The sequence below is a fragment of the Solea senegalensis genome, linkage group LG6 (genome assembly GCF_019176455.1).
Source record: "Solea senegalensis isolate Sse05_10M linkage group LG6, IFAPA_SoseM_1, whole genome shotgun sequence".
In the NCBI taxonomy this organism is placed as follows: Eukaryota; Metazoa; Chordata; class Actinopteri; order Pleuronectiformes; family Soleidae; genus Solea; species Solea senegalensis.
The window spans coordinates 4117933-4130447 of NC_058026.1; the positions used below are offsets into that span (position 1 = coordinate 4117933).

Here is a 12515-nt window from a genome sequence, read left to right on the forward strand (position 1 = left end):
ATAACTAACAGGTGTGATGGTCTTCCACGAATCCTTTTTTTATTTATTATTTTGGTATGTTTTTGTTTTTGTAAAAAAAATAAATAAAAAATTGTATTTGGCACTTTAACACCCCCTGTTACATATATGTACATAAAAAAACAAAAACATGTATTTTAACCTGCTGATGTCATATAATAAATATGATCAATGAAGTTGATTGACTGGTGTTTTCAGTGGCAAGTTTCAGTACGTTGGCAGCATTAATAGTAGTAATAACTAGACATCAGTGGAGTAACATTTGGATGGATTGAACCTCAGAGAGAGAGAGAGAGAGAGACTGACTTGCAGCTGGTTGCACAAACACCTCCGTCTTCCCTAATGCCCCTCCCCCTTCCAAACCCATTTTTAACTGTCAAAAAACGGTGAAAAACAGAAAGCTACGTGTTTTAAAGTTGTCCTATTTCAATAACGGTTAAATTTTTGGGTTGGGGCTCCCACATTTAAATTTGTAAAAAATGGGTGTGAATTGACAGAGAAATGACAGCTTTAAAATCACCTGTCAACTCCAGAGCTGAGTTTTAACATGGGATTCAATGGGAGGTTTGACCAGAACTCTCTGCACTTTTAGGGGATTTTAATAAAAACTGCAAGTCATATGAAAGTGAAAGCAGCACACAGGGTTAGTTGTTTCATGCACGTCTCTACGTTAAATTATGATGTCACTGTAAGGCTCCAAAGTGGGATTGGTTGAACCACGTTTCCAGGGGTGATTCAAAAATCCAAAAATCCCAGGTAAAGCGTCGTAATTTAGTGTGAAAGAGGCTTTTGAAACACTTAGTTGGCAGTTTATTATGTACAATTGACTCAATGGTTTAGAGGATGTAGGTTTTTTCTTACTGCATTAGACTCAGGTGTTTCTTCAAATGGCATCATCACATGTTGAAAAAACATTTGAAAGTATACACAGATACTGGTAATTCCTTAAGGCAAAAGAAAAAAAGATTTTTACTTAAAATGACGACCTTTTGGATTCCAGGCCTTTGTGATCTGGAACACTGCAATGTTAACTGGTACTCATTAATACTGCCGGTCTCTCCGACTTGACACGTGTGCTGGCAATCACAAAAATTAACCCTCCACCTGTTGGGAGGGAGCAATCAATCACCGCTTACTTGACTGTTAAACATGAGTAGAAACAAAAATACAAAAATTATCTTTTAACTGTACAACTATGCATCAAAAAAAGAAATGGCAAAAGCCACATTGCGAGATGTGAGCGGATTCTGACCAGATTGTGTAGATTGAACGCAATTATGAACAATTTTCAGCAAAGAAGACATCAAAAATCTCTTCTTACTGAAGCTGCTACAAGGACTTTAAAAGACTTTAACACCTAACTCCTGATGTTGGAGCCAAAGCAATTACACTTATTGTTGCAGCAGCTTCAAACGTCGTCATAGGGGCAAAGAAATGCCTATAAAAGGAATAATTATGTCTGGGTTGCTCATCAATCTCATTACTTGTGCCCTTGTGGTAAGTCATAAGTTGGAAGTAGAGCATGAAAAGCATGAAATACAGAACACAGAAGCACCATGAACTGTCCAGTAGGAAGGTTTGAAGAATGGTTTGGAAATAAAATAAAGAGAGGCAAGGTTGAGACAGTTCGATCACAAGCAGAGCAAGGACAAAGGATGTTGAAGATGGAGCAGGAGGAAGACCACAGAAGAAGGTTTAAGGATGCTGTGAAGAAGGACATGAGGACAGTTGGTGTAACAGAAGACGACACAAGATGGAGGCAGATGATCCAAGAAGCTGAAAGAGATATTGGTACTGAAAAAAATATCCCTCCCTAACTTGAAACACATGGACTGAACACTGTGGTGGTTTCTTTTCTCTTTTTGATGCATTGTTCTAGAGTTAAAAAAGTATTTATGACACGTATGTGTGCACATCTATTAGAAAAAAAATATTTGTACACTGTGTTTCCTGATGTATGATTGACTGCTCCCTCCCCACAGGTGGAGGCTAATTGTTGTGATTGCCAGCACGCGTCAAGTAGGAGTGACACAACGTTTCTGAACTGAAGGCTGAAACGTCAAATCTACGCAAAATGTGTGGTTCTTAGTCATGAGCAGCTCAAAAGCATCACCAGGGAGTCTGAACTCTTTTCACTACACAATACCTTTTTTGGGGGGGGAAAAAAAAGACAGAACTTAATAAATACGTATTGAAGATAAACAAAGATGTTTCCAGTTTCACATGCAGATGTAACCAGCGACATACACATATCTGTATGATAAATATACCAGTTTATCAACAGCAGCAATTTGCAAAAAAGCAACAGCAGACTAATGCCGCTGTTCCACTACATGGTTTCGCCTCGCCTCAGCATGACACGGTTATTTTGCTTTTCCATTAGCGATAGTACCTGCTACGACTATGTAAGACAAGTGCAGAATACTCAATATCTGAATCAGGGGTTCAATAAACACACCTGAGGTTTAACTGTATTAAAATCTAGGTTCTTAGGTCTCAGGTGCAGAGTTTTTTTGTTGTTGTTGTTGTTTAATCCAGTGTGAGATTTTATTCAGTGGAAAGACTTCCAGTCTGGGAAGTTGTCAATCTCTCCGGTCTCGAGCAGCTGTTGGTCTCCATGAGTCAGTGTCAGCTTGTAGCGTAGACGCACCTTACACTAAAGAAGAAGAGGAAGAAAAAGAAGCATTGACGTTAAAGAAACTGTAGAAAACAGATTAAGATGTTAAGGCTATTACAAAACAAATACAACGTTTCAAGTTAAAGCTTTTAAGTTTTACAGAAAGTGTTCTATAGTGATGTATGCAGAACAGTTTGAATCAGCAGCATGGTTTGCAGCATGTTGGCTGTGAAGCTAGAAAAAATATCTCAATTATGAACAAATTCAATTCTAACACTGCTTATTTGGTGATTTTTGTTGTTCATTTGCTTCGGTTTGGTCTTTGTCAACAGTAGAGATGTAACATTATTTGTATGCAGTTTCCTTCATCTGAAAACGAGTTCTGACCAGGTTTGAGGAGCTGGAGCACACTAGAAGCACTTATACCGTCTAACTACTGTACGACCAGGTGTTTTTGAGCAGGTCTGAATGTGACAGACAGTTGTAAATATTTTAAGAATAGGACTTTTTGCACTACAATGTCAAACTCACCCTCTGAGGATTGGCCAGTAGGACGACCTGGGAGATGGCAGGTGGAGGCAGGAGAGGGTTGTACGGAGGTAGATGTGTCCCTGAGGCAGGCTGAAGTCTCACCGACATGGTCTGCAATATACAAATCATGGTGAAAATAAGCATTTTTCACATCAGACATTTGGACAAATTACCTTTATTCTGTTCACTGTGTGTGCGTCAGTCTCAACAGAATAAGTTTGGGTTAAATCCGTTTTTTTTAAAACCATTTAAAACGTGGGTTTTCTGCACATTATTTTGAAAGCAGACAGACAGTGACTGCTGTTTGTTACCTTAGGAACGGCAGCTTGAAATGTGAGGTCTTTCACATCAAAGGCAGAGGTGTTTACTGTGGATATGACGACCACGGCAACATCTGGACAACCCGGCGGGGAGTCTTTGGCGAAATGGAGAGAGACGTGGACACCACCCTGATCGTATAACGTGATGGGCTCCAGGTGACCTGACCACACACAAGACAATGACAATGACTTTTAGAGAAAATGTGAAATTGTGTATATACATCATTAAAATATTAGGATGACATTAGGGCCATAAAAAGCTGTTTTCTCCACGTAAAGTTAACTTAAACATACTGGATCTGATGGAGTCCACTGGAACAAAGACGTGTCTCAGGGATTGCAGTGCAGATGCAGATGTGTTCTCCACTGACACTGCATTCATTCCGCTGGTGAACTGATGAATTTGAGGGAACGACTTGACAGGACAAGATAAGCTATAAGGTCAGAGGTCAGAGGACAGCAAAACACAGACTTTAAAATATGAACAAAATACCATTTTGCAAATTTGTTACACTACATTTTTAAGTTAGTCTACAGTCAAATTAGTATTTTAGATATCTAACAAATATTAATGTAGGTATTTACTCCAATAACACATGACTTTTACATTATTGTCATGTCATGAGAGTGTCTGTGGGTAACTGCTCGTGCACTAATAGCCTTTGTATTGAATGTCCTGTCTTTCTGTTGTACCGTTGTTGTCCTCAGGGGGTCTACAGTAAAAAACATGACCATCCTCAGTGAAAAAAAAGCAAGTGGACTAACTGACGAGACACAGACGAGAGCAAGCGATCAGTAAACTGCAGACCAGAGTGTCTGTAAGACATTCCAGCATCATGATGCACATCCTCATGTGACACAGATTTGTCCAGCTCTATTAGCTGCGTTAAGACAACGCTGTTCAGCCTTGACATGAACCACAACCAGTAAACTTAAGACAACTGTTCTTGTGGAGGATACAGGAAGCACAGAGCGCCTCAGTAAATCATAGCATTGACACTGTGCTTAAATGTTGGTGTCATTTTTATTTTTGCACACTGGGCGTCACTGTTGTTTGGCACATTCCTATATATGCTCGTTCTTTGTGAAGAGCTGAGGATTTTCGAGTCCAAATGTCCCGAACAAACTTCATTACTATGAAAGTGAAATAAATACAAGAATTGGGTCATTTCTGAGGTACAGTCAAGCACATGAGAGCTCATGAAAATCCAAATTCTGACCCTTCTTCAGCTCCACAGAGGTTTATGGTTATATCTGGAAACAGTAAGAAACCATGTGTCTACCATAACTTATCAAAATGTTATTTTTGTTGGCCTTGGAGACATCAGGAAGTCTCTGCTTCATCCTTACCCAGTAACAGTCCCGTTTGATATGACGCCGTTTCCTCCACATCCTCGAGCTCGCAGCAGGCCCCTCCCCGCATCCTGCTCATCATTCTTCTCAAAGTCTTCATTAAACTGACAAGAGAAGATAAATCTGCGTAAAACACACACCTCTAAAAAACGACTTATTTCTAGAACTAGTAGTTTCAGGCCACACCTGCATTAGCTCCTTGTAGTACGACTTTGTCGTCTCTCGAGTCTGATTGGACACTTTGTTGTCTGAGAAGAAACAACGGACAGGTGAAACATCTCCAGTTTCCTGAAGATACAATGACCTGGATTGACTGAGAACCTTCACAGACATATCACGATGTAATGAAACATTATTCATCAGTGTCCCCTACAGTATAAACCTACAACTGAGTAGGAATGGAGGGCTACCTAATTTAGTGGGATTTTTTGTGGGTACTAAGTGGACGGCGTTCTCCAGGTGAAAGGAGGGATGCAGTGAAGGCGATTCAAAGGGCGGTGGTGAATCTGCTTTTCTGTGAGACTGAGGAGAGTCCAGTGCCGACAGGTCGATGAGATGGTAGCTCTTAATCTCTCTGGGACTCGTGGGAGCTGCAGGAACAAGAAGAAGCACAAGCAGGATTGAGGTTTAAACAAACACTAGGTCATGAAGGTGTTTCACACAGGGACTACGAAAAAAAAAAAAAACACCTACTACTGCTGTTTTTACTCTTCGCTTCCTCTTCACTTTTACTTCTCTCTCTTCCACCGTTGCACTCTTTTCTCCCTAGGCCGTCTTTGTAGGCATTCACTGTGAGCGTCAGCTCGTCGTTAGCTGCCAGGATCTGTGCCAGTGCGGCGTCGTCCTCCATCGTGTCGCTGGCCAGACGGAACAGGCTGGGCCTCAACCGGTCACAGCGCTCGTACAGAGTCTGCAGCGAGGACAGGGATGAAGAGAGGGCACAGTTTTGGGTTTAACACTAGTGGTAATCCACCATGATGTCATTTTGAAGCCTTAAAACTGAATTTTTTTTACCATATTTTAACAGCTTCGCAGTCATAGTGGTTAGACCCCTGTGCTGGAGCCCGATTACTGCACCATCACTTTTTTTTTTTCCTCCCACTTCTAAAGATGTGTTTGTGCTTAAACTTAACCCAGTTTAAAGGACACTTGAATGCAGCAATCCCCAAAAATGTGTGGACGGCCTGTTTTTTTGTATCGTGTTGAACCAACCTTCATGTCATCACTCGGCGGTAGCGAGGTTCCAGTGACGGTGTGCCGGTTCAGGAGCTCTCTAAGCTCCATGGAACAACTCTTCACCTCTTTTAGGGTGGATTCACGCTTCAGTGCTTTCTCTGCCTTTTCCTGCTCCTAACACACACACATATAAACACAAAACTGTAACCAGCACATACCAGTATTAATGCAAAGACGTCCATCAGTAGATTTAAAAGCATTCCTCACCTCCTTGATGGTGCTTTTAATGAGTCTGTTTGCAGTTTCCAGGTCTTCAGCACGGCCACTCTTTAGAAGTCTGGCTAAGAGCTGATGACACACACACACACACACACATTAGCAGAATGAAACTCAGAAGTTAAAAATTCCTGTATGAAATCAGAATTCGGTAAAGCTGCTTTCTCCTTCTATGCACCTGGACATGGAATGAGCTGCAAAACATAATTTCACTATAGTCACTGCCTTCTTTAAACACATTTAAAGGCATTTTATGGACCATCATGAAAGAAACATGATGTTGTCTTACATAACCTGTTTCAGGGGTTTCGGCTTAAGGCTCTTGTTGCTATGGCCTGCACTTTATTTTATCTGTGAGAGAAAATTCTAATCTTCAGTCAACTTTGAGTTTAATTACTCACATATTCTTATAACCAGACCTGGTGTACAATATCAACAGCCATAACCTACAATAAGACACAAACTAGGCGCCTAGGCATCTGGACCAGATACACTATTACTACTCTTTAGCTTTCATACTCTGTCATGAGTTTTATATCTGAAATGATCTTGTCTCTGTAACTATTAGTACTATCTCGAGATCTTGAGTCTCAACGGGACACTTCCTGGCTAAATAAAGGATAAATAAATAGATAAAATAAAGCAGATGTTCTTGTTAAACACCAATTCACTCACTGTGGCTTTGTCCTCCTGGTCAAAAACAGACTCTGTGGTTCTCTGTGGAGGTGGAGCGATGATAAGTGTGTCTGGCAGTTTGGGATCTTCCTTCACAATCCCTGTAATAAACACAGGTTTTAATAGTGAGAACGGAAATGTATCTGTGTGAAATCTTTAAATGTATGTAGGCGTATGAATATGTTAACTGACCTTGTTTCTTCAGCATGCCGTACGCTTCCTGAATCTTGGGCTCGTCCTTCAGCCACAGCGTCCAGCCGTAGAGAACCTCTGTCAATCTGTCCTTCACCTTCTGAGGAGTCCACGCTCCAAAGTACTGCTCAGAGAAAATCATCCACGTCAGGTTTTACAATCACACTGTAGCTTGGTGAACTGATGAATTTGAGGGAACGACACTATCATTTTCATTAGTAATGTAAGTACAGAAATATTATTATTATTACCATTATGTTTCTATACGCCTGAAACATTCTTGTTTTCAAAATAAAATATTAAGACAGTATTGACCATCTCCTTCTTTCTTTTTTTTTTAACTTTCTAACATTCAGTTCCTCTTTTTTTACATTTTATTACAAAACTATAATTTTTATAGGATATAGTTCTATCCTCCTACTCTACAGAAGACATTCAATCTATCTAGAGCTTGAACGTTGTTTATTTATCATCAAATCAAACTCTTGTATAAAAAAAGCAAATGTACTTTAGCTCAACACGACCGTACAGCTCCTTCCTCATGTGTGATTGTGGATTTCTTCCACACACATCATGGATATGCGCTCTAAAAACTAAACTAAATTGGTTTTATTATTTCAACATAGGTGAATTAATTGTATTGTGTGTTGCATTTGGGCTGTAACTAACTAATAAATATTAAAAATCAAAGTTACATTTTAATCTACTGTATAATATTGATGATGTAATTGATCGACATTTTATGGACCAAACATTTAACTGAATAAAATAATAGAATAAAAGTCTGTCCTTTATATTCTATTTTGCTTATACAGCTGTCTCTGTCCAATTAACGTTTACCTTTGGTGTTAACACTTTGATGAGTTCATTCAGGAACCGAAACTTGGCGGCCTCGCAGTGGAACCTCTTTCCACAGTTGTTCATGCACGCCTCGAGAACCTGGAAAGCACCAAATTAGCACAAACCCAATCATGAAACGTGGGGGCAAGTATCACATGACTTGAGGCACATGAACCAGACACTGCCTTTGTTGCACACTGCAGCAGCTTTCTTTAATGTCCCAGCAGAGTCACACACCACACTAAAAAACACAGGATTAAATCTCTCATGTCACCACGTGATAAAGGCTGAGTGATCGGTTCACATCTAAAACAAAGACACTGGTTCTGAGTGAACAATGCGAGGATAAATGCCGAGTAAGAGCCGTGACAAAGAGCGTTAAATACAAACATGTGTGTGCTGTATGTATGTCGGTAATAAACAAGGATGATTAGTGCTTATTGTGAAGGCAGCTGGCTTGAAAATGAACATTTCAAATTTAAAAAAAAGACAAGAAAACTAAATTTATTCAACAGAGAAGAATAATAAGAATAAGAACTGTGTCAGGCAGATCCTCGGTGTATTTCAAGGAGTGGCAGTGAGGAGTCTGATTACTTACAGTGAGCGCCTGCAGAGCCTCTTTCTCCTGTGGGGACTGGATTTTGTGAGCAAGAAGGCGAATGGCGACCTGTGGCCTGAAAGCAGACAACAACTTTAACTTTAAAATGTGAACAGGCCAGTTCAAAAAAACTTAAGGCTTGTCATACGTAATTTGTACATTATTATAGATCCTATATATTATCCCTTGCTCCTCTGTTTAATGAGTCATTTATATCCATGAAGCAAGCTGCAGCAACTTCATTCATCTCAGTAGCTCCCAGGTGATGCCAGATGCGACAGAAGTGCAACCACCAACAACCAAGGGCCTTAGTTAATTAAAAACACTTCAGGTGACTTCCATGCATTTCTCTTTCTAATGAAAAAGCCGCTTACTATTCAGAAAATGTCTGCTTTAATCCCGGTATGCTACAGTGACAGCATGTCCAGCTAAAGTGACATATGACACTTTTCCACTACATGGTCCCAGACCCTGTCTGACACAGCGGCGATGGCAGGCTTTCAGCAGTGCTCTCACTAAATACACTAGACTCCTCTGTTAAATATTAAGATTTTAGACATTTCTGTGCTGAATGTTGAAGTGTTGAAAACTAACGCCCATTTTCAGGATTCTTAAGTCTTTTTAACTGATCTACAGTTATCTGCATTGTTTGGTTTGATTCTTGTGTCGGACGTCGCACTCATGACTCTTCCAGTAACGACACTCTCAATAGTGTTGCTTAGCTGGGAGAGTGTTGTTCCAGCAGCTAAAGAAAAAACACTCCCCTCCCCCCCACACTTCAACTATGCTTGATTACAGCTTATACATGGAAGCAAGCCGAAAATACAAAGTATTACATTTGTTCCATTCCTTGCATTATTATAATATAAAAGTATGACTGAGCAGTTTCCCCCTCTCACTCTTACATGAAGCTGGAAGTGAGAAGCTGTGGTCGCAACATGGATGTGAAGCAAAAGTCTTTCTCAAAACACCACAGTTGCGTTAAAGTTACTTCCAGAAGTTGAACGGCCTGCAACGTCAACTTTAATTCATGTTGTAAAACCAGAGCAGGGTTGTCAAGCAGTAAATGCTCAAACGTGTCAGTAAAGTTAAGTATGTTGTTCTCACCCATCGAGCTCTTTGTTGACGAGCTGGTAGAAGCCCTGGATGCAGTCCCACCTGTCCACCTGGTTGTTTGGGTCTGTGGCCTGGTCTGGAACAAACATGAGGTCCAAAAATAATATATTCACACAATGGACAAACACAGTTAAATCACACATGTGCAAATACCTGTGTGTAAAATAAACACGGCCAGAAAACCTGATGGGGAAGTGAAATTTAAAAAAGAACGAGAAAAGAAAAGCTGTCTAGTGTCTACAGTATGATTTACTAAATCACAGAATTCACAACTGTGTGTGCTGAAGTTGAATTTGCAGTATGAGCAACAGCACAGTGACATTTATTTATTTCCATTACTATCAATATGTCAGCTACTTTTTTACAACTAAAAAGAAGAAGAATGGAAAATAAGAAAAATTACTTGTAGGTAATAAAACTACTGATAATAAAAACAGCTGTTGATTAACAACTCACCATCACAGGACAAAAACGGAATTATTATTAGTTATATATGAATTCTGTTCAAGCACTGGAATGAGACTGAGAGGTCTTGTTCAACTTGAACTAATTAACAAATCGGTTTCAGGTTAGTTGTCTTTGATTAAGCATATAATCTAGAGTGTTATTACGTTATTGTTAAGGGCTAACATTAACTTTTCAGATATAAGTCTTGATATACTGTTGTAAAACTTCGATAAACCTTCTAACTTCTAAATACAGTGGTGGTGGTTTTTCGACTTACGTGAAAAAGATTAAAAACAATGGGAAAAAAAGAAAGAATAATGAATTAAACTAACAAAAAAAACAAAACAAAAACATAATTTCATGTTTTCTGGCATCGTGAACGCGCACAGCCAACCACACGGGAGCACTGCTCGAGCACACGCGCGCGCAAACCAACTTCCTGTTAATGTTACTTTTGCTACTTTTTCTGTATCAAAACAAAGTGATTATCAACTTGAGTTAACTTAAATGTGCGCACACGAAAATGCGACGTGTTGTCGTTGCCAGTCCAGCGACTGACGGTGAAGGTGACGGACAGACAGACAGACACATGGTCATTATTGTTACGTTAGCCGAGTTCTATATTCTCAACAACTTGTGCATTAAAATAAAAACAAACGAACGCACAAACTAACAAACTTTTTCCTTCATATATGAACATTTGTACTCACTGAGCCATGAGTCGAAGCTGTCACCCGTCGCCATGTCGTGGTCTGTCTCCTCCAGAGTGTGTGTGTGTGTGTGTGTTTATGTGCGAGGAAGCAGTGGAGGTGTCAAACTGGTGACATGTGACACTCACACTGTGTCACTCCGTCACACACTTCTGCTGGTACACCCACCACACCAACAACCCCACCACACCCTCTACATGTACATGTGTTCTGAGCTTTTTTAACTTTCTCATTTATTTGCTTTGACTTGGTCTGAATTTCCTTTGTGGAAATATACTTGGAAGTTTCTTCTGTTGCTTACGGAACATTTTCTCCAGCAACAACGACAACGAGGAGGCAAATTAAATTATTATCTATGTATGACATCTGACACATGACCTCAATCATGCCTTTCAGCTGCTGCCATCAGGAATGCGTATAAAATTGCCTGTAACCCAGAGCCCAGCATGTCCACGTGGGACCTTAATGTGCATAAGGATTATATTCAGGGTGACAGTATCATTTTTGGTGACTCTGTGTGTGTGTCTGTGTTTCTGCACTGGCTTGCTAATATGAGCAACAGCAAGAATTTTGACACTAACTTGGATTTGAATACCCAACCTCTTAATCTGGAATCACACACTTTAACGTTGCGCCACAATCAGTTACACATGTAGACCGACAGAGGATTGTTGCATGAATGGGGTGAAGTCTGCCATCTCCGATTGCCTTGTGTTTGCCTGTAACTGTTTTCTCTGCAAGTCGTTAGCATTTTGTCTAACTTCCAAACTGGAAAAATTAGTAGAATGTGGCCTAGACTCTAGTGACCCATTAGAAGACTATGCTCACAAAGGGTCACTGAGGACAGACAACACCCCATGTCCATGATAAGAAGGCAAAGATGTGTTTTCCCCAAACCTCATTTATAAAAAGAATATTTTTCAAATCCCCAAACTTTGATTTGAGGGGCCTCTGCCCCGTCTTGCCCCTGTGAGGAGCCAGCTCTGGTCCCACCCGTGTTTGCCCACTTTGTATCCTTTCCAGGCTACCTAGGTACTATGTGGGTTCTGAAGTGGACCCCACATGGTCCAGGTTACTGAAATCATATGGCAGTGTTTCACAACCCTGGTCCTCAGGAAACGCTGCCCTGCATGCTTCAGATGTTGCCCTGTTCCAACACACCTGATTCAAATGAATGTCTCGTTATCAGGCTTCTGCAGAGCTCGATGACGAGCTGACCATTTGATACACACACATTATATGTATATGTATATATATATATATATATATATAGATATATGTATATATCTATATATATATATATAGATACATACATACATATGTACATATATATACTGTATATATATATATATATACACACACACACACACAATGTATATTTTAAATAATCTTAACTATTGTTGTCATTTTAACAATATAAAATACAAATTTGAAATGGGAAATACAATTTGAGCTTGTACAATTCATATAGATGTTTGGAGATTTACTCAAGCTTTCTCTAGAATTACAACAGATTGTGGAACATGCCATTCTTCTCCTTGAGCGAACACAATGAAAATATACATAACAAATAATAAAGACATTTGGCCTTTGATTATTCCAGATTTAAGGACCTTGTGGAACAAACCAAAAGCAGGAAGGTCCTT

The 12515-nt window shown here is 39.8% G+C and overlaps 1 protein-coding gene across 1 annotated transcript; it reads right to left on the bottom strand.

The window, feature by feature from the left end:
- Positions 1 to 601: 601 nt before the first annotated feature.
- On the bottom strand, positions 602 to 11697 carry LOC122771012 (ADP-ribosylation factor-binding protein GGA3-like). Its single transcript, XM_044028279.1, has 16 exons — positions 10870 to 11697; positions 9704 to 9788; positions 8597 to 8672; positions 7999 to 8097; positions 7159 to 7282; positions 6967 to 7067; positions 6283 to 6363; positions 6052 to 6189; positions 5533 to 5749; positions 5250 to 5429; positions 5026 to 5087; positions 4837 to 4943; positions 3781 to 3920; positions 3478 to 3647; positions 3167 to 3277; positions 602 to 2674 (listed from the first exon to the last, which is right to left on the bottom strand). Exons 1-16 carry the CDS (start codon positions 10901 to 10903, stop codon positions 2570 to 2572), a joined length of 1830 nt encoding a protein of 609 aa, XP_043884214.1. The 5' UTR covers positions 10904 to 11697; the 3' UTR covers positions 602 to 2569.
- Between the last annotated feature and the right edge of the window lie 818 nt (positions 11698 to 12515).